Below are 27951 nucleotides of genomic sequence, written 5' to 3' on the forward strand. Positions count from 1 at the left end.
TGGGATTCACTGATTAAATTGTTACGTTGCATTGAAAAACGCTCCAAACCAAATTTGGCTCGATTCCGACTGGTAGATGTGAAGGTATAGGAGTTTGAAATTTTTGAATTTATTAATGATTATTTTTTCCAAATTTCAAATCTTACTGTAAACTACATGAAATCGTGAAGTTGTCTAAAAGAATGATGTATAATTGTTCTTGGTCACTTGCAACCAATAAGCGAAGTCATTGCAGTTGAAAACTTTGGATTCGTAAAAATAGCCTGGACAAGCCTGGACACTGGATAGTAGGTAATCCCAGCCCAGAATTATGAATGAAAAACTCAAGTAACTTTGCTCCTATGGTTGGAATTACGTCAAAGTTCTGTCAGCCCCAACCCTAATGTGCGAACTAGTGCTGTTCAAAAATAACCCTTTTTCCTGAATCTTGCTAGCTACGTGATTAAATCATTAGTTTGCCTTAAAAAACGACGCACACCAAATTTGAATTCATTCCAACCAGTATTCGCGGGTTTCATACAGTTTGAAAATTTTGAATTTGCCCAAAAATGCAAAAAAAAAGTTTTTTTAAAATTTTTCTGCCAACCTCATGAAATTGTTGCGCTGTCTTCAAAAACTATGCAAAACAAATTTGACTCAATTCCATGCCGTCAAAGCGGAGTTATTTCAGTTTTTCTTTGATAATTCTGGGATTATCCTTGATTGGTGGATAATCCAAGAATTGGAATTGGAATTGAGCCAAATTTGGTGTACAGCGTTGTTTCAACCAATCTAACAATTTTATTACATAGCCAGTAAAATCTGAATAAATATTTTTTTAACAGCCCTAGCGTCTATCTTGAATACCCGGAAAAAGCAGAAGATCACTAAAAAAATAAAGTCTATCACCTTGTAGTCGCAAAGTTCGTAGTCGCCGACGATATACTCCGAGAGAGACCCTTTTAAGACGTAGTCTTCCGGGTTGTTGGTGGGCAGCGGAACGCCTTTGTCGTGACACATGCGTACGGCTTCGCGAATCAGGTCGTCCGAATGCCACTTGGGGTTCACCTTGATCAGATCCAAACCCTGAAACACAAATCCAAGAGAATTGAACATTAGGGGTGTTCAAAAATGACTTTTTCTCTCAAATCGTACTCGCTACTTGATAAAATTGTTAGGTTACCAAATTTAAGCCTACACACCATATTTGGTTCAATTCCAGCCAGTAGATGCATTGCTACAGGAGAAGAAAGTTTCTATTTATTATAAAAAAATAAATAAACAAAAATTCCAAAATTTTCAGTTTACCCCATGAAAGTGTTGGGTGGTCCATAGAAACGATGTTCAACAAATTTGGCTCAATTCCAACCAGTGGAAGCGGAGTTATTGCCGTCGAAAAATTTGGATTTGAATAAAATAGTATTGACAGCGACCAATTCTTCAATTATTTATTGTAGGTGTGGTGTGCCCACCGTAAATACTATTTAATTCAAATCCAAATTTTTTCGACGGAAATAACTCCGCTTCCACTGGTTGGAATTGAGCCAAATTTGGTGTTCAGCCCTAAATTAGGCTGATGACTGGACTTGACTCGAGTCATTAGGCATGACTTGACGCAATATATATGATTCGAGACTCGGACGGCCAAGACATTTCATTGCAATTTCGAAGAATAGTAAAGTAACCGCACTATTGGTACTGTTACTTGAAAATGTGATCAGAAACTGTTTAAAGCAGAGGTCTCAAACTCAAATGTGCTCGCGGGCCAGATTTTCAGTTTTGATGACGCCGCGGGCCGCAGCATTTATAGGGGTGTTTGGCGGGAATGAATTGTCCTATTGAAAGTAATCCAGCAGACTGACAGTAAACACACATCGTCAAAATGTGATTTACTCTTGTATCAGTTTAGGCCTGGCACGAAAAGAATCTTCACGTTCATAATAGAATTGTTATTGTACTTTATATATATTAATTATAAGATATAGACACCATATGGGCGGACAAATGTATGATGCAATCATAGACGCTATCGGGTAATAATTTTGCAGGTACTATGAATATTTTAAATTTAACAGATTGATAATAGAGGCTGATCTGATATTAAAACATTTTTAGGTTGAGCATGGTAATTCCGATCCAGGATTCGGGTATACTTCTGATAAGTAGGCTATTCTCAATGCCAAATATCAAATATAGGAGGAGTAAAAAAATATAACTATAATTTCAATATAATAATGAATGTGTCCAAGTGATTGAAATCTCGGAAAGCCGAACGGCCCATTGTTGTTACATCGTTGGAGCGTACCACTACGGTACTCGGTACCTTTAAGTGGCCCTAATAATAGGGACCAAAGATGTAACTAACAGATTGCCAATGGTTGCCATAACTCCTTGCTTGGTTAGCGAAATACCAAGCTGCTACCTTCTGATCTATTACTATTCCCCTGATACGCGATTAGTATGTTGCGTTCATGGTTCTAACAAATTAACGGCATTCCGAGTCAACTCGAGTCATGTTCATTTTGCCATCGAGTCATCCTGAGTCCGAGTAATTCTACGAAACGTCGCGTCCAAGTATAGATAACTAACCTATTAAGGTTAGTAATCTATAGTCCAAGTGCAACTCCCAAATTTCAGTCACGAATCGTCTCAGGGTCAGGTTTTGTCATCATGAATTGGAAATGTGGCGAAATAGTGAATCTTCCAGTGCATTGTAGCGTTTGCAATTGATGTGACACTGAAGTTTGATGAATAGTGTCAGATGTTTGGAGCAATTAAGAGGGAATTTTCACTTTATAGCCACAAAGGATATATGTTACACTTATATATTGTCAAATTATTAAAAATCTAAAATATCGTCGCGGGCCGCACAAAATACTCTGGCGGGCCGCATGCGGCCCGCGGGCCGCGTGTTTGAGACCTCTGGTTTAAAGTGAGGAAAATTACCATTCGATATCACCAAACAGGATTTTAAAAAGTGGGTTTAACAAGACTTTAACTGGAAACTGAGCAGTGGACACAATGACTTGGACTCGGACTTGAGTCACAACACCATGGCCCAGACTCGAGCGTCTGCTCGCTGACTTGGACTTGACTCGAAGGTGAATTGAAAATGACTCGAGTCAAAACTATAAAAGTGAGATTGACTTGTGGCTTGGTTACAATCTAACATAATTTGTGAAATGCCTCCAGATTCGAATTCTAATATAATTACTGGGTTTCCAGAGAATGCCACAGTGCAAATGAGCCAAGCAAGTACAGACAGTCAGACATTTGCGATTCTCGTTCTAATAAGAATGAACTCTTGTTCGATTTGAACCAAACTTGACTCAATTTCTCAAGTTCACGCGAATTTGGCAATTCTAATTCTAATCTAATTTGATAAAAACTGTGCAAAAGCGTTGCTCAAAAATAACTTCTTTTTCCGGATCCCGGAGATTGACTGATTGAATGCCTAAAAAAAACTATGAATACCAAATTTGGCTCAATTCTAGCAATTAGATGTCGACAAAAAGTTACCGTAATTTTCCAAGTATAGTACGCCCCCATGTATAATACGCACCCTTAAAATGGCATGCAAATTCAGGGAAAAAGCCTGTACCCAGGTATAGTACGCACCCTGCATTCGCAGTACACGAATAGCTGTGTTTTAGTACGCGATGTTGTTCTGTTTTGCGATGTCACTGTCGAACAATCATGACATAACCATCGCTAATCATTATGCAATTAACGGCAATGTCTCCAAACGATAGTAGAGAGCAGCCAAAGCCTGCGAGGCTGGCGACGCGATAGTTCGGGCCAGCGACATGACGTCTTGCGCATGAGGCCTATAACAGATGCGATTGCTAATCATTATACAAGTAACGGTAATGCCTCTATACGATAGTAGATAGCAGCCAAAGCCTGCGAGGCCGGCGATGCGACATCTTGCGCACGAGGTCAAATGCGATTGCTCAGGCCAACGGTTATGTCGTGCACACCACGCCTGTTGGAGGTGCAATGATTACACAAGCGATTACATTTTGCGCACATGGCCTGTCGATGAATTTGCGAAGATTGCAGCGCGTGGGTTCACCAATCAATGAATGACCTAATTTCGAGCGAACGGACAAACCAACTCAGCAGGAGATCGCGTGCTGTGCAGACGACTCTCGCTAATTGGCAACACGCTTTTTGCTAATTAGTAGCGCGTTACACTGATAATGATAATACGAATTACTGGGCACGATGGCTGAAAGTGATGCGCGATCGGAAACAAACATGAAGAAAGGTGTGATTTCAAGTTTTTTATCGAGGGAGATTTTTTTCAAGCATGTTGTTCCCATGTATAATACGCACCCCCCGATTTTGGGGCAAAAAATCGTGAAAATTTTGCGGATTATACATGGAAATTTACGGTAGCCTATATTGGAACAACCCTAGTATGGCTACATTATTCGATCATAATACTGGAGAGACGTTACGCAGATAATAAAATAAAGCTCACGTCGTATTGCTCGTAGTACACCTTCACCAGACCGAACTCTCTCAAAAAGTAGAACTGCTCGTTGAGCTCGGGCTCTATGGTGGGCGGGTAATGATGCTCGAGCAATTTTTTCCAATGCAGCTTCTCTCTGTCTCCGACGGCCTGCGCCGCGCGCTGTCGCATTTTGCGGCGGAAACTGCTTTTTTCCGGGTCCTTGTTGATCTCGTCGTCGTCTGGTGCACAAAAACGTTTGTTTTAGGTATAAACTAGAGTGTCAACCGCCAACTATTAGTTAGGGCTGGGCAAAATCGAGTACCTGCAGGGTTGTAATGACTCGACTCGATTTTTTGGTGACTCGATTAGACTTGAGTCATTTTTTTAAATGCGTAAAATGATTCGAGTCGAGTGAATTTTTGTACTGACTCGACTTGTACTCGAGTCATTCTGCACGACTCGAACCAAGTCATATGACTCGAGATTAACACGGCCAAGAGAGACATTTCATTGTAACTTTGAAGAACAGTAAAGTCACCACACGATTGGTATTTCGTCGATCAGTCCTGTTACTTGGAAAATAGGGCCAGAAACTGTCACGACTGAGGAAAATTACGATATTATGAACGCGAGCCATTCTATTTCACTCGAGCAGAGTTGAAAAAAGTAATGACTTGGACTTGAGTCAAAACACGATGACTGGGACTCGAGCCTCTACTAGCTGACTTGGACTCGGAGGTGAATTGAAAATGACTCGACTTGACTCGAGTCAAAACTATAAAAGTGAGAATGACTTGTGACTTGGTTATAACCCTAAATTCAGTTTTCAGTAGCCTACTCTTAAAACTCATCTCTGACTATTCGATTCGAATTGTTAGAATTAATAGTCGCTTCAAATTCGAGTACTCAATCATTGTGCCCACGCCTACTTTTAATCCCGGCGAGATTCTTGATCTCCTGCGTGATCTTCTTCTGTGCGATGTCCCCTTGACGTTTCACCAGTTTCAGCATCGGGATCTCTTGTCTCAAGTCGATCTGTGCCGATAACGTCAAAATCAGACTGAATCTCCTCCATATTACTCGTCTGGACGTGCGTTTACAAGGTAAAGGGCACCAGAATATTGACATTACCGACCGCATTTAGTTAAGGAAAGTCACCTTTGTTTAAAGAAAACGTATCAATTTATGCTTTGAGATTAAAATCGGTGGATTTTGTCAGGAAGAAATAATAACATTGTACTCGCACAAGCAGGTTTACAATTCCACGTAACATCGTTTTTCACAGGCTGACGTCTTTCTTCAACGTTATAAATATCGAGGCATTTTTTTGAAATGAGATGACTAAGTACTAACTAGGACTGTTCAAAAAAACTTTTCCTTTAGATGTCACTGGCTACTTGATAAAATTGTCAGGTTGGTTAAAAAAACGCTGCACATCAACTTTGGCTCCATTTCAACCAGTAGAAGCAAGATGCGTTTTGAATTTATCATTAAAAAACAAAACAATAAAATTTCAAAATTTTTCTGCTGACCCCATAAATTTGTTAGGCTGTCAGTAGCGATGATGCGTACCAAATTTGACTCAATTCCTACCACTAGAAGCGAAGATATTGCAGTAGAAAAATTTCTAATTCCATGATTTTATAATAAATATTTAAAGAGTTAGTCAGATAGTCACCGTAAATACTATTTTATTCAAATCCAAATTTTTCTACTGCAATAATTTCGCTTCTAGTGGTTGGAATTGAGCCAAATTTGGTGCGCATCATCTCTGCACGAATCTCGCTTTTACTGGTTGGGATGGAGCCAAAGTTGGTGTGCAGCGTTTTTTTTAAACCAACCTAACAATTTTATCAAGTAGCCAGTGAAATCTGAAGGAAGAGTTTTTTTTTAACAGCCCTAATGACTAGTTCTAATTCTAATTAGGCATTTTGAAAAGCGAGCAGATCTAATTCTAGTTGCGCATTGAAAAAAAAACTAGTTGCCGAACAGCTAGAAAGTTACATATGTCGTCCTTTGGTGCGAATCGTGATACCGATGTTCTATCGCGTGATGCTGCTAGCTCTAATAGTGGCGTAGCCCAGGGTGGGTGGGTTCTGGGTTCGAAACCCCTCCCATTTAAAACTTGTACTGCTGTTCATGTAAATACCATCTGATATAAATTAATGAGTTGCTTCTGAATGCAAGTTAGTTGCGTTTTAGTGAGTTAATTGCTGATTTAAGAGGGCGTTAGTTCTAGTTCTAGGTGAGAGTCATGAAAACTGATTACCGTATTTGTATAGTTCTAGTTACGCATTTTGAAAATCCAGCAATTGCTACATGCTACAAGTCTGGCCGCAAAATATAAGCTATTCTTGTCCACAACGCGACCACTGATCTAGAAGATGATGTAATCCAATACCTAACAAAAAATGACCATGACTCACAATCGGAATATATGCAACAACAATTCCGTCACATTTGGAATAGTGACAAGCAACCGGGAATTTCCAAAGGTGTGATTAGAATTTTCAAAACTGTCACGGTTACCACGGTTGGTAACTACAGGAAAAACCTGCGCGCTGATCAATCGGTCTTCTACAGACTTACGGTTTAAGCCAACCTTTAAAGCTAAGCGCTATATAGTTCAAAACTCACATCAAAACAGATCGTGACGAGGTTGAAAACAATGGCCGAGAATGCATCATTATGACAAACACTGAATCATCACTCCGGTCACAACATACTTATTGGCGTCTTGATTACTTCCAAAATTGTGAAAGCTACTGTTTAACTGGTTTCCACAATTTGATCTAACAAAAGATACAGGCAACCCATAATTTCAAGTTGACTTTTACAAGCAACTGGATTTCCAGAATGCACAGCTAGAACTAGAACTACTTGCTATTCAAGACAAGCAATTAGAACTAGAACTACCGTTGGCTACTCGCTTTTCAAAATTCTTAACTAGAACTAGAACCACCCACTTTTTAAAACTCGTAACTAGAACTACTCGCTTTTCGAAAATCCCAACTAGAACTAAAACTACTCTCTTTTAAAAAATCTCAACTAGAACTACAATTGTCCACCTCAAAAATTGAAACTAGAACTAGAACCGCTAGATTTGCAAAACTCATGTCTAGAACTAGAACTACTCGCTTTGCGAAAGTAGCAACTAGAACCAGTAATATCAACCTACAAAAAAAATCCGCAGCTAGGTACCGTAATTAAATGACAACTATCTACGTTCAAATCCGGAGAAATATTGGAAATAAAATCGACCAGGTTTCGACCTGGCTGCGCCCCTATTAGTAGCGATGACTCTGAGCTAGCAATGGCGGCAAGAACATCACACAACAGAACACCAGTATCACGATTCACAACAAATGTACGTAACTGATTTTTTACTGCGCAATTAAACTAGAACTACTACCTTTTCAAAATCCGCGACTACAACTATAACTACTCAAAAATGGTATTTATCTGACTGTCAAGTGACAAAATTGGTGTTTTATACAACTCCGATTTTGAGCCTTTGTACCAATGACTAAGAGTGGACTCTGTGAGAACTGAAGTAAAACGGCATTGTGACGTTACTTGAAAGAATCAAATTCGACCGCTCACCTCTGACAAGCGCCTGGATTCGGTCACTATCTCTTCGGTAGTGCCCAGACAAGTCACATACATGAAGACATACATCTCCGGATTTTTCAGCTCCCCGAATAGAGGGTATCGACACGCTTCGTCCCAGAGTGACTGAGAAAAAAGTAATTTAAAACCAGGAAAATTCATAGTTTTTTCAAATTAGATTAGAATTAGAACAATAGCCTAATATTTTTCCAAAATTAAATTAGAAGTAGGCCTATAGGGTCACGTATTTTGGAAATTGACTCAAATTCATAATTTGAAAGACGACAAGAATCAAGTTCCCGTCAAATCTGAGCTTCTCCTATAGCATTTTCAGGATAACCAGAAATTACACTAGAAGTAAAATGAGAGTGAAACAATCATTTCGCAAATTTGATCAAAATTAGATTGCTAGCATTTCGCAGTAAGTAGTCTTATCCAGGGGTTCCCAACCTTTATTGACCCTTTTAAAAACTTTAATAACTTATCACTTTCGAACCTTCAAAACATTTCAAAAAAAAATCAAAAAAACGTTTTAATTACAAAATCGGTTTACACAATTATAGCGGAGTGGACAGAGAGATGATAGATTTTAACAATGCAACTTTTGCAACTTTTTTTTTACAGCTTCCGGCAGCTTCCTAAATACTCGGAAGTAATGTAGAATGCTGTTTTAAGCTGTTTGAAGGAATCTTATTTGATTTTTCATGAAAGTTTTTTCGATTTTTCATGCAACCAACTTTTTACTGGAAATATTCGGCAGTATATGTAAATAGATCGATTGATTATGTCACTGTTATTTGAGAATTTTGGTAAAATACACGGCCAAATTAGACTGAAATACCTTAAATCAGCACTGAAGTAACGCTCCATCGGGTCTGTATTTCGGGAGCTGAGCCGGAGAGATGACCTGTTTTTTTAGTCAACCAATGGAGAATGTGGATGGAAAACTGTATTTCGGGAGTGGAACTGGGAAGTTGGCCTCTTTTTTTTAGTCAGCCGACCAAAATGTGGTCTTTTAGTGCAACTTTTGTGAAAAATAAATGCAACTTTCGACGGATTTAACTGCGGCAAAAACTTGTCCTACTTATGACCCATAGGTTGTGAAACCCTGGCCTCATCAGACAACGAGAATTATCTAGATTTCCAAGTCCGAGTAGAGATGTTGACACGATCAAAATAACGTTTACATTCAAATATCCAGAATCCAAGTCTAGCCACATCTAAAATGCCTCACCGTTTTGATATATTCAATTGTGGAGTTTCTCTCCACATCCATCGGAATAAAAATTCCAGTGGGCAAAAGGAAATCCACCAGCACTGTACTCGTGGAGTGGTGGCCCCACTCGTCGTAAATATCCTCCTCGTCTTCATCATGCATTGCAAACATCGTCAAATAATCTATTAGAATAAAATTAATGAATAATGTAATCATATTAACACAAACATAAATATAATGTCAGTTCCACAACACATTACAGACAATGCAATATTTTTAAACCATGCCTATTTCATTGTACTTTGTGACAATAATGAGGTCTGATCATGACTTCACAGAAATGTTATTTGGACTAATGTGCGAAGCTTCGTACCATACATATTTTGTAGGCCTACTCTATGATCATACGACTAATGAACGTTTCAAAGCTACTACAGTAGAAAAAAAATGTATCAAAACTATAATTCTTGTATAATATAACTCTGAGTGTGAATATCAGTGTTGTGATGAGTAGAGTCACAGCTTGACTAGAGTTAATTTGCAAATAATGACTGGACTCAGTGTTTTAGAAATGCAGATTGACTCGTGACTTGAAGCAAAATTTACAAGTCGAATCAAGTGATAAGTGTCACTTAAATCGCTGTATCTTCCACGAGTCCGGATTGTTGCAGTTTTCCTCGTAGTAAACTAGTGTCAAAGTAATCTAATATCATAATGTAGGCTACTTCTCTTCTGTAAACGGCACCCAGTGCTCATAATTACCAACCCTCTTGTATGATTTAAATCGAACGAATATCGTTTATAGGTTTGTATTACTTGTCAACAATTGGAGCGGGCTAAAATTGTATACCACGGATGTGGAGTGCATTGAATCATACCAATCTCTTTTAAATTTTCAAGGGTTCGTATTCTATCTACCATTACTTTCGTAATTTAGCAGTTTCACGTATCCGTGAGCGATACAGCGCCCTTTTGTGCGTATATTCGATTCCATATTCGTTCCTTGATTCAGAATAAATAGGGACTTAATCTGTATTCAAAACAACCAGTAAAATCCAATGACTGTGAAGGAAGCTTCAACTTGAATTGACTAGTGACTCGACTTGACTCGAGTCACCTCCAAAAATTGAGTGACCTGACTTTAATCGCGTCACCTTCGAAAATCGATTGACTTATTTGACTCGAGTCGAAATGTGAAATGACTCGAGATGACTTGTGACTCGAAGGGGGTGACTTGATCCCGGCACTGGTAAAGAGGCGTATAACTTCAGTAGTAAAAAATTCATATCTCTCTAATGAACTCAAACCATTACACAAATACAATTAATATTCGATTTGGATTTGTGTACATGAGCCCTGCCGTAATCATGAGGTCACCCCCCCCCCCTCTGGGCAACCCTGGTAGGCTAGGCCTATAGTGCTACTCTTATCCGTACTGGTGTAAACAATTGATACCGGACTTCAATCGCAAAAAATTTCACCATGATTGCGGTTATTGTTCTGAGCAATGCCAATTTTTAGGCGATGTTTCAGGAGTTGCAGCACTGTGAAGATATTTCAATTTTCTGATTTAGTGCAACATATGGCTCTTAATGAATATGCTTTTTCGGCTATAAATGGAATTTCATCTACAAGTTAAAATTCAAGCATTTTTTGCAGTCGATATTTGGCATAATTAAGCCACAGCCTCTGGCTGTTACAGAAGTCAGAAAGCAATGCTATCTGTATCCTAAAATAGATATAAATCCCTCAATTACGAATACACTGATTACAGGCATATTACTACGGTATTGCACTAATATATATACGTTCAATTTCAATCCAATTTATAGCTAAAAATTTTATCATTTCAATACACCACAAGACTGCGATACAATGAAAGATATGAAGGTGTCGAAATGACTTGAAGTAGTCTTCGAAATCGGACACCCACCATGCCTATGCGATATGAAAAGGAGGCATGCGCACTGAATGAAAAGTAAAAGATGATATAAAAGGACAGGTGACAAAAAAGGTGCTGTGTCGGAAGGCGAGATTGATAGGTCAAGTCGTGGTCCGATAAACTAGAGGGTCAACTAGTTTTTGTGCTTGTTGAAATATCCGTAATCTCCGGTACAATTGCTATTAATTTCTATATTCTGGCAATTGTTATGAACTTGTGCTCAAACGCTCAATGACTCACAAGACCTAACTGTCTTGCGTCTAAGGTCGAACTCTGAACAACAACGTATCTATTTAATTTACCACCACAAATTATTTCAGTCAATATTGTCACTGCAAGATATGGCCAAAGAAGATGATGCTTTACAATTACTCAATTATTTCAAAATGGGTAAAACGGATGTAAACTACTCTGATTTCGCTGCGACGATATAGTATCCAGTAAACAAATTTAATTGCCTGACCTCACTTGACTTCCCGAGGCTCAGCAACACTCGACACCGCGACACTCCAAAACAGCTCCGCGAATTCGGATAACAGTGTTTACTTGCAAGTAATGTCCAAGTTCGTTTTCAATAACAACACAGTCATCACCGTAAGTCCATAACCAAATCCTTTTGCTGTATCTGCAGATTACTTGCTCAAGATGTCGTTGTAGACGAGCGCGAGATTTGGTAAACAAGCTACTTCCTTGTAGGTTTTATGCTTGAACAAACGTGACGTCATCCTGCCAGACGTCGCGGGTCCGGAGGGAGGAAGTTGCGGATCCGTTCGACCGTGAAAATATCAGTTCGGTTCAATTTAATGACAATTTTATCGTTTGAAAACAACGCGAGTTTGCGATTTAAATGGAAAGATAGGTAGTGGTTAGGGTACTAACCAAGTCAGTCGTCAACATTACGGGACCACGATCTGACATATCGATGTCGCCTTTTTCACTTGCCACCTTATTTTGTTGGTTATTTGTCCCTTTATGTTAACTTCTTTGTCATTCTATGTCATCGTCTTTTTTCTTTTACATTCAGCGCGCATGCCTCCTCTTTACATCGCCGAGGCCTGCGCAGGTATATCCAGAACTCATAGAACAACCTGGCCAGGTGGGTCTGGGATTTCAAAGACTGCTCCACGTCGTTTCGACACCATCCTATCTTTTCGTTGTATCGCAAACTTTGTGGTGTTTTTGAAATTTCCAATTCAATTCAATTTATTGTTAACAATTATTATCAACAATACACCACAAGACTGCGATACAATGAAAAGATAGGAAAGGTGTCGGAACGACTTGAAGTAGTCTTTGAAATCAGACACCGGCCTAGCTAGACGATGTAAAAAGGAGGCATGCACAGCGAATGAATATGCACACACACACACACACACACATACACATACATTCACACACAGTGCACAGCACATACACAGACGCACACACGATCTGTGCATATATGGGTGCAAGATGTGCATATGCCGCTGGACAAGAAAAGTACGGATATAGCCGTGCAGGGCTTTCTAAGTCTTGCATCACCCCTCCATGCAATCCCGGAAATGCTGAGCGCCAAGTGGGATATATATATATATATACTAGTTTTTCTGCAGGTCTTTGGTCTGACTCGGTCAGGGATCGAATACACTACCAAGATGCCGGACGCTCCACCATTACGCTATCTTGTCGGTCAAGCGACAGAAAGAGCTGGCATGTGTCCGATGGCGAGATTGATAAATTATGTCAGGTCGTGGTCCGGTCAACTTGAGGGCTGACTAGTATTGATTCAGCAGAAATTGTTTGAATTTCGGCTTGAATGTGGACATTCTCGCGACGACTGTCGGATATATTCGTATCCTAGTTTGCTTACGATTAGCCCTGACGTGTCAACTGAAAATATTTGATATTTTTTCAATGTTTACAATTTTGAAATGGTATCTGTAGTTCAACTGGTGTTCCCTGCCTACTGTTTGATAAGACCATATAAATCATATAAGCATAGATCTCCCAAATTCTACGAATTTATTTTTATATCTTATCGTCGGTCGCCTGAATCAGAATCAAGAATTAAGTTCAATATATCAATATACCACAAGAATTGCAACGCAATGAACTCGATTTAAGAAAGTTTGAAACACCCAGCACGTCGGTTCGGTGGTATAAGATTACCGGACCACGACCTAGCATATCGATCTCGCTGTCCGCCGCATGCCGCCTTATTTTGTTGCTTATTGCTTTTATATTCTCTGCTTTATTACTTTTCATTCAGGGTGCATGACATGCCGCCCTATTTCTTGTCGCTTTCTTTTTCTATACTATCTTCTTTAATTTTATTCAGTGTGCAACTGTGCATGCATCCTCTTTACATCGCCTGGGCCAAGGTGAGTATCTGATTCCATAGACTACTCCAAGTCGCTTCGACATCTTCCTGTCTTTTCATTGTATCGCATTTGTGTGGTATTGAACTGATAAAAATTGCTAATAAATCGATGATGATCATGTTTCTTCTCTACTTCGCCTAGGCCAGTGATTCACAACCCGTTGTACGAGTACCACTAGTGGTACGCGAAGGTCTTCCAGGTGGTACGCAACCGAAAGGAAGGGCCTGCGTGGAAGAGATCATGCAAGTCGCAAAGCATTGGGATTCTCACCTAATCAAATTCCGTTTTAATATATTTGACCACAAGAATACCAAATGGATCCACTACAGAAATCATATACTACATGGGCAGTTTATCTTCTGTGTCGCTGCCTTCGGCAGCTCAATACCATGGCAACATTTTTGACCGCCTTCAACGCGTGTTACTTAAATAGATGGTACGCGCCTACGCGGGCACTGCATAAAACCTGGGATGGGAAAAATGGGAAAAGGTTGGGAAACACTGACCTAGGCCATGGTGGGTGTCTAATTTCAAAGACTTCTCCGAATCGTCTCGACAAGTACCTATCTTTTCATTGAATCGCAGTTTTGTGGTGATTTGAAATGATACTGTCGATACTGTTGATAGCAAATTTAAAAAATATATTACCGAGACATTTTCACTGAACGGAAGCATGCATTAATTAGGCATGAATCCTTTGCCTGTATACGCAGTGATAAAACTAGTAACTATCAGCAAGAATGTTATCTTGGAGATTGGCAATGGACATTGGAGAATCAGAAATCTTATATTGTATGTCTAAGGCTAAAGACGCGATCGATTCCAATCGTTTTTACTCATCTCTAAATATTCAATTCATTGAAATCGGGTTTCTGTATCGCAAAAATTATAAAAATGTAATATTTGATGAATGAGGATGATTGAGCCGATGCTCCCGTTGCTTCCATATCCATTCGGACACGAAAATTGTTTGTGCATCATTGCACCGAAACTTGTTGTTTTTCTACGTGTTGTTAGCAGGATCGACTTCGCAGGTGTACGACATAACCAATGTTAATAATATGATTTGAGAAAGCAAAAAGCAACCATTGTGGAGGAGCCTGGGGAGGAAGACCCGAATATTCGATGAGATATTGGATTGCAGCATTACACTGTTGCAACTCCTTACTAATAATCATATCGGCTGAGAACTACGGATATTTCGATAAATCTAATCGACATGCATTTAATAACGAAAGTGGTATGCACGAATTTTGGCGGGATTACTATGGAAATGAATATGGTCACTTCTCGAATGAAGAAAGGAAAAACCTCAGAGACAAAGCAAAAGAAATGTTTTATTTTGGGTATGACAGCTACATGAAATTTGCGTTCCCACAGGTGAGCTGTTATATAGAGTTTTAATAGCTTCTTTGAGGTACAGAACTTCAATATACAATTGAATAGTATATTCATATTGAAATGAACCCGAATATTTTCGGCTGACACTCGTCAGGGGTAATCGTCAGCAACTAGTAGAGAATTCGAAAGAACAGCGTATATCAACAATCGTAACACAAAATATGACGTCACCAGCACGAATACGAGAGCGTTCAATGTACTATTTTTAGATAGTGTGTCGAGTGTCAGCCGAAGAGTTTTAATACTTTTCAGTCATGATATATTCGTTTACTATTAGTCATTAGTCTAATCAAGTCCACTCAGTCATTGTGTCATTGTAGACCTACTCCTTTCGAGCTATATAGGCTATTGCGGATCATGCCTTTATGTGCAGTCAAGCAATAGTCTATATGTTGGTATTGTTATTATTATATCAACCCCGTAATGGAATGAGAATCACGCTTTCTTATTACAGGATGAACTTAACCCGATTGACTGCTCCGGCCGGGGTCCAGACATTGAAAATCCGTAAGTCCACAGGAAAATTATTGTTCAATATTGTGATTTGCTGAATAAATAGGTTACTAAATTGCATCTCTTTGCCTCAATCGCCTGCCCAGTGCCCAGCTGACTTTCAGACTTGTACAATGTATAACTTACCAATCTAGTTAGCTAATGGTCAACTAACTCTTTTTTTTTGAGTACTTCTAGTTGTAGTTGCAGATTTTGAAAATGAGTAGTTCTATAGTTCCAGCTGTGAGATTTGAAAATCCAGCAGTTGATACAAGTCTGTAACTAATTGCATCTGTTTGTCTGCCTGCCTTTGTCTGTGGCTGTGTGGAAAAGTCCGAAACCCTTTCACCTTTTCACCATTCCTTTGCAGGAGTAACATCAACATTAACGATGTTCTTGGAAATTTTTCGCTGACACTCGTCGACTCCTTGGATACTTTGGCTATTCTCGGAAATGCCACAGAATTTAAACGCGCGATTCAGCTTGTATTGGACACGGTCTCCTTCGATCGAAACTCGACGGTTCAAGTTTTTGAGACAAATATCAGGTGTGAAAACGTGGCAAGAGAATTTTCAGCTTTTTCCAAAATAAAATTATAATTATAACTACCGTACGCGTTTTTCCAAATTAGATTATAATTACACTGCTAAGCAGGGTTGTAATGACTCGACTCGGGTCCTACTTGAGTCATGATTTTCTGATGACTCGAGTCATTTTCTCAAACTACGGAAATGACTCGACTCGACTTGAGTCAGTCTGTGTAAAGACTCGACTTGGACTCGAGTCATTGCGTATGACTCGAACCAAGTCATGTGACTCGAGACTCAGCCAGCCAAGACCGACATTTCTTTGTAATTTTGAGGAATAGTAAAGTAACCACCCTATTGGGATTTCGTCTATTGGTACTGGTACTTGAAAATGCGGCAGAAGCTGCTAAAAGAACGGGAAATTACTATATTATAAATGTGAACCATTCGATGTCACTAAACAGAATTATAAAAAGCGGGTATAACAAGATTTTAACTGGAAACTGGGCAGTCAGCACAATGACTTGGACTCGGACTCGAGTCATAATACCATAACTCGGACTCGACCCGTTGCTCGATGACTTGGACTCGGACTTGACTCGGTGCTGAATTGAAAATGACTCGACTTGACTCGAGTCAAAACTATGAAATTGAGATTGACTTGTGACTCGGAGCCTTGCGGCTTGGTTACAACCCTGCTGCTCAGAGTTTTTTCCTGATTATATCAGAATTGGAATTATAGCTAGGCCTACATGTTTTTTGCAACTTACTTTAGGATTAATATTACCGAGCTCGCAAAATTTTTTGATTGAATTCTGAATTATAAAGAAATGCATGTACTTGGCTCGTTTCGCACTATGCAGTTTTCCTGTAGCAGTTTTAAGAAGACCAGGAATTATATTAGTACCGTATTAAAATTAGAGCATAGAAACATTTCACAAACTGGATTAGAATTGAATACTGACGTTTCGTTCTAATTAGGCTAATCGGACTGACGAGAATAACACAGGCCGACAAAACTTTTTTTCAAATTAGATTAGAATTAGAATGACTGAATTTTGAAAATTGAATTAAATTCGAGAAATGCAGCATAGATTAAGCTCAGTTCCTAGCAAATCAAAGTTCAATCTCATAATCACGAGAATGGCAGATGTCTGTATAGCAAGCTTGGCTAGTTTTGCACTATACAGTAGGGTTCTTCAAAAATGACTTTTTTTTCTCAAATCGTACTGGCTACTTGATATAATTGTTAGGTTACCTAATTCAAGCCTACACACCAAATTTGGTTCAATTCCAACCAGTAACCACATTGCTATTTTCTGTTGACCCCATGAAAGTGTCAGGTTGCCTATAGAAACGATGTTCACCAAATTTAATTCAATTTCAACCAGTAGTAGCGGAGTTATTGCCGCCGAAAAATTTGGATTATCAATAAAATAGTATTTACGGTGACCAATTATTTATTATAGTGGTGCTCACCGTAAATACTATTTTATTCAAATCCACATTTTTCGACGCCAATAACTCCGCTTCCACTGTTTGAAATTGAACCAAATTTGGTGAACATCGTTTCTATAGACAACCTGACACTTTCATGCGGTGAACAGGAAATTTTCAAATTTTTTGTTATTTATTTATATATAATAAATAGAAACTTTATTCTCCTCTAGCAATGCGGCTACTGGTTGGAAGTGAACCAAATTTTGTGTGAAGGCTTGAATTAGGTAACCTAACAATATTATCAAGTAGCCAGTGAGATTTGAGAAAAAAAGTCATCTTTGAAGAGCCCTACTATACAGTTCTCCTGAAGCATTCTCAGGAAAATCACCAATTAGATTAGATGGGAGGGCATAGAAAGAAAGTCTTTTTGTTACAACCCTCATTCCACTTTTTGCAGGGTCTTGGGATCGCTCCTATCTGCGCACTTGCTGATTGCTGACCCAAAGGAGCCATTCGGCGACCTACGACCTCAGAATTATGCCGATGAACTGTTATTTTTGGCGCATGATCTGGCGGTTCGGCTAATGACAGCTTTTGAAAACGCCCCGAACGGGCTGCCTCACCCGCGGGTAAAGTCCGATCCTGACTTGTGCCTGGATTTTCAAAATGTGGAACTAGAACTACTCACTTTGTAAAACTATCAACTAGAACTAAAACTACTCACATTTCAAAACTATCAACTTGAACTAAAACTACTCACATTTCAAAACTATCAACTAGATAAATTTGGTATGCAGCGTTTGTTTAGGCAACCTAACAATTTAATCAGTGAATCCCGCGATGACTAGAACTACAACTACGCAAAATATCAGTAGTTAGTTGACTGTAAACTAACTTGATTTGTTGTTTGTACAAGTGTGGTCCGGTTTTTGAAGCAAGATTCACAAACCAACAGCTATACTTTCCAGGTGAATCTCATCTACGGAGTCCCGAAAAACAGTGTTACCGGTACGGCAACTGCCGGAGCTGGAAGCCTGCTTCTTGAGTTTGGAATGTTGAGTCGACTGATCGGCGATCCAACTTTTGAAAGCGTTGCCAGACGGGCAGTTCGGGAAATATGGAAGAGACGGGACCAGGCTACCGGCTTGTTAGGTAATTTATGATCAGAGGTGGTCTGTAGGGTGTAGAAGTGAAGTTATTGTAGTAGCTTGGCTAATATTGATCGATTTTACTGCTTCAATACTGCCACTTCCGCAGGTTGGAATCGGGCCAAATTTATTATCATAGTTTTCTTGGGCAATTTACTTATTTAAAAGTTTTTTGATTTGTTTTTTAAAAATAAATTAAATAACTTCTAACTATCGTACTTGCTGTTCAAAAATAACTCTTTTCTTCAAATTTTACCGGCTATATGATAAAATTGTAACTAGAAGTGAATCTATTATAGTTAAAAAAAATTGAAGTTAATTTAAAAAAAAATTTCAAATTTTACTGTCCACCCCATGAAATTGTTGATATCTGTAAAAAAACGATGCATAACAAATCTGGCGTAATTCCAACCAGTAGAAGGGAAAATATCCGAGATGGAAACTTTGAATTTGAAAAAATAGTCACTACAGTGGGTAATTGTAGAATTACGAATTACTATTGAAAAACTGCAACAAGTTCAATTCTACGCGTTGGAATTGAGTTTAATAAGTTTTGCTTCGATTTTGTCGAAAATTTAAGAATATTATCAAATTACCATTAAAATTAGAGGAAAACATTTCATGATAAACTCTAATAGCTTCACTGCTACTAGTTGGAGTTGAGCCAAATTTTGTGTAAAACAATTTCATCAAATAAAATTCCAAAAAAAGGTTAAAAAAACCCTGCACATCAAATTTAGCTCGACTTCAATATGTAGGAGTGTAGCTATAATTTTTTATAAAAAAACTGGCTACCCCATGAAATTATTGGGTTTTCTAAAAATATGATGCATTTGAAATAAATGGTATTTACCGTGTAAAATACTACTTAGACCACTTATGTTGAGAGTATGACAATGTTTTTTGCCATATCACCGATTCTTCTCAAAATATTGATAAAGGCGACACCATTGACGTCAACACGGGCCAGTGGACGAGCCGGCTGAGTGGCATGGGTGCGGGCATAGACTCGTATTTCGAGTATTTGCTCAAGGTACGTCTTTATGTGACTTTAAAGCCATGAAGTAACGTGACTGCTTTTGGTACTCAGGCGCATGTCTTGTTCGGGGAGGACGCAGATCTTCAAATGTTCACGGAAGCTATGCAGAGTGTCAAGCATTTTTTAAGACGAGGGTAAATACCCTTTTCTTCAACTCCGCTTGCCTGGAGTGTTATAACTTTACTTACATAGAAATTACATTTCAATGTTTGAATGGTGTCTGGTTTTCAGGACGCTGTGTTATCGCGAGTTAGTGGCAAGTGATTACCTGGCCCGCATGTGATAATTTGACTCAATTCCAACCAGTCGAAGTGAAGTTATTGAAGTACAATATTCATCATTGGAAAAAATACGGTGGCAAATGCTTTATTATTTAGTATAGAACCACCCACCGCAAATACTATGATTTGGAATGCTAAATTTTGAACATCAATAACTTTGCTGCTGCAGGTTAGCATTGCGCCAAATTCAATGTGTATCATTTTTTCAGGCACGCCAACAATTTCATGGGGTAGCCAGTTGAATTTGAAAAAAATTGTATTATTACTTTTATTGAATAAAGCCAAAACTTTTTTCTTATATAGCAATACTTCTGCAGGTTGGAATTGATCCAAAATTGGCGTGCAGCGTTTTTTTAATGATGTCTAACAATGTTATGAAGTAGCCTGGTGTGTTGCAGTTTTTTGCATTACAAATTACACGGTCTTTTCAGTACGATTTTAATATTTCATTGTAAATATACCTGCACTTTATCATTTCCTAATATTCTATTTAGAACTATATAAACAGTTTAAACATTTACTTGACCAACCGCAATGTTTTCTGCTTTTCGTTTAGCCCCTTGGGCAATAATTGCCCACCCCTTTTCTAGAAGGGAGCACTGCAACAGCGGGTTGGGTGACCCCCCCATCTACGTCAATGTCGACATCACAAACGGATTCATGTTGAACACGTGGGTCGACTCCTTGCAGGCGTTTCTGCCAGGACTTCTGGTAAGTCGATTATAATAAATTTCAAATGCAATTTGCCAAAAAATAGACCTGATGTAGGAAAATGCATAACAGTTTTGGATTCGGCATCAAAAAGTACACTAGGAACTAGGGCTGTAACCAAGTCGCAATGTTCCAATCTCACTTTCATAGTTTTGACTCGAGTCGGGTCGAGTCATATTCAATTCACCATCAAGTCAAGTCCGAGTCTAAGTCCTCGGGTAGAGTGTCTGAGTACGAGTTATAGTGTTGTGGCACAAGTCCGAGGCCAAGTCATTGTGTTTAGTTTTGAGTTCAACCCACATTTTTCAACTCTGCTCAAGTAATATAGAATGGCTCGCATGCATATAATCGTAATTTTTGTCAGTCCCAACAGTTTATGGCCCTATTTTCCAAGTATCAGGACTGATAGACGAAATACCGATCATGCGGTCACTTTACTATTCTTCGAAGTTAATAAAATGACTGTCTTGACCGTCCTGGCCCTTCAATGCCTAAGTTTCTGCAAATTCGGTCATTCTAATTCTAATCTAATTGGAAAAAGAATGTGTAGTCATCATTCTAATTGTAATCTTATTAGGAAAAACCGATAACCGGGTAGCAATAAGTCTAATTCTAATCGAACTTTGAAAAAAACTTTGACTATCATTCTAATTCTAATCTAATTCGGAACGAAACTGTGTAGCTATCAGCTATCATTCCAATTATAATCTAATTTGGATAAACTCAGCTATAATTCTGATTTTAATCTAATTCGGAAAAAAACTGTGCAACTTTAATTCTAATTCCAAACTAATATGGAAAAAACTGTGTAGCTCTAAATCCAATTTATATCTGATTTGGAAATACTGAAAATTTTCTAGTCGACCGGCTGCGCCGTATATACTCATTTTTGGCCTGCCAGGTTTTGAACGGAGAGGTGGAGGAGGCCATATGCTGCCACGCGTTGCATTACGCCATTTGGAAAAGGTACGAGGCCCTGCCGGAACGCTTCAACTGGAAAATGAAACACCCCGACGTGTTCTTCTATCCGTTGCGACCCGAATTGGTGGAGAGCACGTATCTACTTTATCGCGTGAGTCAAATAATTTTGACATGAGTCAAGTCGAGTCACCGAAAATCGTGACTCGAGTCGTTACAACCCTGCAATCTTACTCATGAAACTGATGCAAACTTATACCAAAAGTACTTACAATTTTTCGAAAATTAATAGTCAGAAGTCAGCTCAATAGTTTTACTATGAACTGTTAAGATGGAAAGTAGTCTCCGAAAGTGTAGTGCTTGTCGCTGACTACCTCTGTTTACTAGCCGCCATGATTGGTGGTAAGAAACCGTTTTTCAGGCGACGAAAAATCCGTTTTACCTCCACGTGGGACGAGATATTCTTAACGCGATCAATCGTCACGCGAGAACGACCTGCGGGTACGCGTCTCTGCATAACGTCTTGGACAAATCGCAGGAAGATAGAATGGAATCGTTCTTTCTCAGCGAGACTTGCAAGTATCTATATTTGGTAAGTTAAATTTTTTTTGTGACTAGGGCTGCGAGCCAGGTCACAGCCACTAGTGGAGAATTGAAAACAACATTGTACATCAATGCGTATTCGGTGATGTTGATGCACAATATTTATTTCCATTCTCTCGAGTCACTACCTTTCAGTCGCGAGTTACCTCGAGTCATTGCACATTTTGACTCGAGTCAAGTCAAGTCACTCGATTCTTGAAGGTGACTCGAGTCAAGTTAAGTTTATTACTAGAAGTATGAGGAACAAGTGCGTCGTTGCATTTTGATAGCTGTTTGAAAGTCGCCATTTATTTTGAATCGAGGGGCTATAATAGAGTTCAATAAATATGCAAATAGGCATCGTATCGCTCATGCATTCGTAGAACTGCTAACTAGTGTTTCCAAACTGGGGGGGGGGGGGGGGCGTGAAAGCTAAGCTCCAGTCAAATTGCATTCAAATTCATAGTTATTGCTCTGTGTATGGTCCGAATTTTATATTTGAGAATGATCTCATCAACGGTATGGTATTCGAAAATGGCTTTTTTTCTCAAATTGTACTGGATACTTGATAAAATTGTTAGGTTACCTAATTGAAGCCTACACACCAACTTTGGTTCAATTCCAGCCAGTAGCCGCATGCTACAGGAGAAAGTTTCTATTTATTATACGAAAATAAATGAATAAAAAATTCAAAATTTTCTGTTCACCCCATGGAAGTGTTAGGCTGTCTACTGAAACGATGTTCACCAAATTTAGTTCAATTCCAACTGGTGGAAACGGAGTTATTGTCGTCGAAAAATTTGGATTTGAATAAAATAGTATTTACGGTGGGCACAACTATAATAAATAAAGAGTTGGCCACCGTAATTACTATTATATAGATAATCCAAATTTTTTGATGGCGATAATTCCGCTTCCACCAGTTGGAATTGAACTAAATTTGGTGAACATCGTTTTGTATGCTGTAAGACGGCCAATCAAGGTTTCAAGGCTGCGATATTAGAAAATAGTAGCAGATCTATAATTTATTATCAATAAATTAACTGTTGGTGCAATGGAACATATAATATCAGTAATTGAAAAAATCATCTACCACTATTCGAAATATTATAATTAATAGCCGATTCAGATTCGAGTACTCGAATCTTTTTTCCTGAGCCATAGTTATGTATCACCATAGTTTGAGGCTAACGATGCCTTTCCGCAGTTGTTCGATTTCGACAACCCGGTCAACAGCGAAGATCTGCAATGGATATTCACAACGGAAGGCCACCTCCTGAAAGTCGGGGAGATATCGCGAAGAAAATTGTGGGACTCGACTTGTTTCGACGCTGACCTTGGGTTGAATTACAATGTATCTGTCGTGAGAAATGTGAGATTTTACTTCTGTGATCTGTTCAAAAGAAACTTTTTTTCTTGATTTCTGGGATTCGCTGATGATTACATTGTTAGGCTGCCTAAAAAAACGCTGCACACCAAATTTGGCTCGATTCCAACTGGTAGTGTGAACGCACAGGAGTTTGAAAATTTATTATGAACAAATGAAAAAAAAAAATCCAAATTTGACTGTCAACCCCAGGAAATTGATGAGTGATCTACAAAAACGACGCAAAACAACTTTGACGCAATTCCGACCCGTAGAAGGGAAGTTATTTGAATTTTTGCGAATCCAAAATTTTCAACTGCAGTAACTTCGCTTCTATCGGTTGGAATTGAGCAAAAATTGTTGACCATTGCTCATTTAAACAACTTAACAATTTCATGGGATTGACAGCAAAATTTGAAAATTCTGTTTTAATATTTTATAATAAGTTCATAATTTTTCAGGCAACCTAACAATTTGATCAGGGAATCCGGCAAACCAAGTTCTTTTTGAAAAACCCTACTGACCACTCAGCTGTTTGAAACTGACTTTGTTTGACCAGTGCAGCCGAGTCGCGCTTGAACGAACCTTTGGCCTACCTCTTCGTCACAAATATTTGAATCAAGTTCGAGAGCTGGTCGGCGCGTGACAATACGCGGAGACAGACAGACAACGCAATATCGACGCTGATTATGTGTAAGTATTGTATTATTGTACTTGTGCAAAAATCGGGTAGGGTTTGTTCTCTTGGCCACACTTTTTTGTCCTCAAAATGATCTCTCACACAGAGTTGAACTTTCAGTTATTCCAAATTAGATTAGAATTAGAATTACAGATCAAAGTTTTCAAAATTTGATTACAATTAGAATCACAGCTACACAGCTTTCCAAATTAGACTAGTATTAGAACTATAACTACACATTTTTTCCAAAATCAGATCAGAAAAATTAGCCTATAGATCAAAGTTTTTCCAAAGATTAGAATTAGAATCACAGCTACACAGTTTCTCCAAATTGGATTAGAATTACAATTATAGCTACGCAATTTTTTCAAAATTGGATCAGAATTAGAATTATAGCTCGAAGTTTTTCAAAATTAGATTGCAATTAGAATCACAGCTACACAACTTTCCAATTTAGACTAGAATTATAAATATAACTACACATTTTTTCCAAAATTAGATTAGAATTCGCTTATAGCTCAAAGTTTTTCAAAATCAGATTACAATTAGAATCGCGGCTACACAGCTTTTCCAAATTGGATTGGAATTACGGTTTTAGCTACGTAATTTTATTCTAATTAGATAAGAATTAGAATATACAGCTACTCGGTTACTTTCCTAATTAATTTAGAAGTCGAATAGTTGCTACTCAGTTTTTTTCCAAATTAGACTGAATTCGTAATGCAATTCTGCGTTAAAAAGGAACACAACAAAATCAAGTTCAATTTATATCGAATCAGAGCTCAGTCTTCTCACATTTCGCTCTAATTAGTCTAATTCAATGGTTCTCGAACTGCGGGGCACGTGACTTGACTCGAGTCAAAACTATAAAAGTCAAATTGACTGGTGACTCGGAACCTTCAGACTTGGTTACAAACCTGTAAGAAATTCCCTGTTTCAATCATCTTGTTTCCTTTACAAGGTCGCTGTATCGCCCCGGAGATCTGGAACGCCCGATCACTCTGCAGCAGCATGAAACGGTTTCGATCGATTCGTCCTTGCAAAGTGTTATGGCGTACATGGGTTTCTTGTGTGCCCTGGTTCAATTTCTAGTGTTTCTGGTGCGTGATTTGATTTTTCGGAATTCGTGAAATTTAGGGTATCAAGTGATGAGATTGTTTATCGGTAGTCAAGCTGGGCGCAATAGTGTACTCGGGATCTGAGTCGAGTGTAAATTCTAATGAGTCTAATATTGAGCGATGATTGCTTCCAGTACTGAAATTATACACTCCACCCCACTAAGAGTTAATATGTCAACGAAAAATTACAGTACTGGTAGTATTTTTTCAACTTTGAAAGCCTTGGAACCCCGAGCGATGGTATCGCAACATACGAAACATCTAGTGCAAAACCACGCACTAGGGTTGTTCAAAAATAACTTATCTTTTGGAAATCCGGGATTCACTGATTAAATTGTTAGGTTAGCTCAAAAAATGCTGCACACCAAATATGGCTTGATTCCAACTGGTTGATTTAAACTCAATGAAGTTCGACAATTTTGAATTTTGGCAAATTTTACGGTGAACCCCATGAAATTGTTGAGTTTTCTAAATAAACGATGCTTGACAATTTTTGATCAATTCTAAGCGGTATAAGCGAAGTTGTTGCTGTTAAAAATTTTGTATTCGCAAAAATAGCCTGGACAGTGGTTGGTGGGTAATCCCAGAATTATGAATGAAAAACTCAAATAAATTTGCCTCTACGTGTTTCAATCGCCTCAAATTTGTTTTGCGTCGGTTTTGTAGACAACTGAATGATTTCGTGAGGTTGGCAATAAAATTTGAAAACAAAAATTTTATAATAAATTCAAAATTTTTAAACTCCTGCGCGTTCACATCTACCGGTTGAAATCGAGCCAACTATTTTGTGCAGCGTTGTTTTTAGGCAACCTAACAATTTGATCAGTGAATCCCTGGAATCCTGGAAAAAAGTTATTTGATATCTGAACTTTCCACATCTTTCGATACTCGAATTAATACTCTCATCCTCGACCCGAAGCGTAATACTCAATTCACAGTCCAATCACTCTGATACTCCATTTTCCCCAACCCTAACTGTTACCTTGACTTGGTGCCTATCTTCCATGTTTATGTTTGGACGCTCCTAAACTACTATTTCAATCCAATTTCATTCATATTATGTGCCGTTTGCAGAGAACGTTCGCTTATTTACAAGTATAACTCAACAATATGTTTTGATATCGAAAATATTTCACTCCGGAAATGTTACTTTCAATCCGTGCTACTTCATGGATATCGGGCGTCGCAGTTTCATTTACATTATTGTTCCAGTTGCGATATTGTGAAAAGTTATTTGTCTGTCTGTCTCCGTGCCGGATGGTACCTTTGTTTTCTCAAGTGACATAACTATATACACTGATGGGCTGGAATATATAAAGTCAACCATGTCACTAGCCACCATACACCTCCTAAATTCGAATGTTCTGCCATGCAGTCTTTGGCTTTCGACCAAAGATTTGCAAGTTCTAATTGTTAGTAACAACTAGAGCCTGATTTTTGACCCTTCAGTAAATCCTGATGTATTCAGCCTCTAGATAAAAAATCGGGCTCTAGGCTGTTGTAATATACATATCTGAACGTCTGCGATCTAAAGTCTATCCATTGTTTTAATGCCAAATATGAATATTTCATTGTTTCTTTACTCCTTCCTGCCTTATTTCATGCAAAGAACAACAGATGATATATCCAGAGTTTAAATTAATTATTATGTGTTGTTTCAACGCGTGTGCATTCTCTAACGATTTTGTGGCATCTTCTTTATGATTATGTGCAACTCTTCTTTCTGCGGTGGTCCGATGATGACTGCCTTCCAAAACTGAACATCCTGCTTAAGCGTGAAGTAGGGTTGCATTTAAACAGTGTTTTTTTTTAAATGCCATTTTATTGAAAACAATTTTTTTTTTCAAAAGTTGTATAATCATGCCATAATTGTGTAAATACTTTCGAAAAAACATGAAAAATGAGGCTACGGACGATTTGCACCCGATATAGTCGACGTATACAATATGGAATGGTTGGAACCCTTGTTTTATGATGATGACAGCCGACCGTAAAAATGCTACATAACGATGTGCTCCCGGTTAAAAATATTTTCAGTTTTTTACGACAGTGGTAGGGGGCTATATTTTCAATTGTGAATGCCAATCCACTGAAGATTCACGACATCAATAATCAAAAAACATGATTGTTTTCAATGCAACCCTACGTCATAAGCTGGTGTATCGCGAGAGGTTTACCTGATGCAATAAGTCTTACGCATCCTGGTGCCGAACAATAAATATATTTTGGTTGCGTATGAAATATGGTTGATGTATCGTTGGGAACAGGTTTAGGAGCAGGAATATATAGATTCTCAATGCAACCGGACTGTGTCCGTGATTTTGAATTTCCTTCGACCTTAATGTGCATCTAATCACACCAACCTCGTAGCATCAAGACTCGTTGAATGCGGTGGCAAGAAGTATATATTCAAGAAATGTAAAATGTATGAACATCATCAGATTACACAATGTGACATCGCATTGTCAAAATCACGGTACGTACTTACAAAGTTGATGGAAAAACAGGTATGGGAAGATACAGAAATGGTATGACCGCGACTGTCTGGGTTCGACATATTGCTGACACAACACGAGACTACACAATATCAAATCAGTGGCGAGCATATTGCACATACATTTCAAAAGCGACAATCATTACACAGAAATATATAATATTTCACAAAATCACCTGACAAAAAGTAT

The 27951-nt window shown here is 38.5% G+C and overlaps 2 protein-coding genes and 1 long non-coding RNA gene across 4 annotated transcripts in view; 2 read left to right on the plus strand and 1 right to left on the minus strand.

Moving 5' to 3' along the window:
• LOC145456156 (phosphatidylinositol 4,5-bisphosphate 3-kinase catalytic subunit beta isoform-like) overlaps positions 1-11909 on the minus strand; it is a 32945-nt gene extending 21036 nt beyond the window's left edge. Inside the window, exons 1-6 of one of the 2 annotated variants that reach the window (XM_080334218.1) lie at positions 11674-11909; positions 9282-9445; positions 8042-8173; positions 5368-5473; positions 4466-4677; positions 889-1065 (exon numbers count right to left, since the gene is read on the minus strand). In XM_080334218.1, the coding sequence (XP_080190344.1) occupies positions 889-1065; positions 4466-4677; positions 5368-5473; positions 8042-8173; positions 9282-9434 (780 nt within the window). In that variant the 5' untranslated portion in view covers positions 9435-9445; positions 11674-11909. Of the gene's footprint in view, positions 1-888; positions 1066-4465; positions 4678-5367; positions 5474-8041; positions 8174-9281; positions 9446-11668 lie in introns of both variants that reach the window. The other variant, XM_080334217.1, reaches the window with a different exon arrangement.
• The window catches only part of LOC145456159 (uncharacterized), a 45009-nt gene extending 17072 nt beyond the window's left edge, over positions 1-27937 (plus strand). The window contains exon 2 of the long non-coding RNA XR_013920513.1: positions 26061-27937. This is a non-coding gene — a long non-coding RNA (uncharacterized LOC145456159). The remainder of the gene's footprint in view (positions 1-26060) is intronic.
• Positions 14551-27937, plus strand: LOC145456157 (ER degradation-enhancing alpha-mannosidase-like protein 1). The gene is made up of 13 exons (XM_080334219.1): positions 14551-14945; positions 15421-15473; positions 15829-16005; positions 17883-18054; positions 18394-18577; positions 19515-19606; positions 19664-19746; positions 20484-20604; positions 21506-21676; positions 21944-22114; positions 23312-23476; positions 24030-24163; positions 25111-27937. The coding sequence occupies exons 1-12, from the start codon at positions 14691-14693 to the stop codon at positions 24114-24116; spliced, it is 1731 nt and encodes a 576-aa protein (XP_080190345.1). The 5' UTR covers positions 14551-14690; the 3' UTR covers positions 24117-24163; positions 25111-27937.
• Positions 27938-27951: the final 14 nt, after the last annotated feature.

Source organism: Botryllus schlosseri, chromosome 14, assembly GCF_051294905.1.
Source record: "Botryllus schlosseri isolate E-star chromosome 14, Bs_hap1, whole genome shotgun sequence".
NCBI classification, from domain to species: domain Eukaryota; kingdom Metazoa; phylum Chordata; class Ascidiacea; order Stolidobranchia; family Styelidae; genus Botryllus; species Botryllus schlosseri.

Bases quoted from the DNA above. Each gene is read 5' to 3' on its own strand.
- LOC145456157 (XM_080334219.1), top strand. From the start codon at position 14,691: ATGAGATATTGGATTGCAGCATTACACTGTTGCAACTCCTTACTAATA. The intron at 16,006-17,882 runs GTGTGAAAACGT...CACTTTTTGCAG, and splicing joins GTTTTTGAGACAAATATCAG to GGTCTTGGGATCGCTCCTAT. The intron at 18,578-19,514 runs GTAATTTATGAT...ATATTGATAAAG, and splicing joins CCAGGCTACCGGCTTGTTAG to GCGACACCATTGACGTCAAC.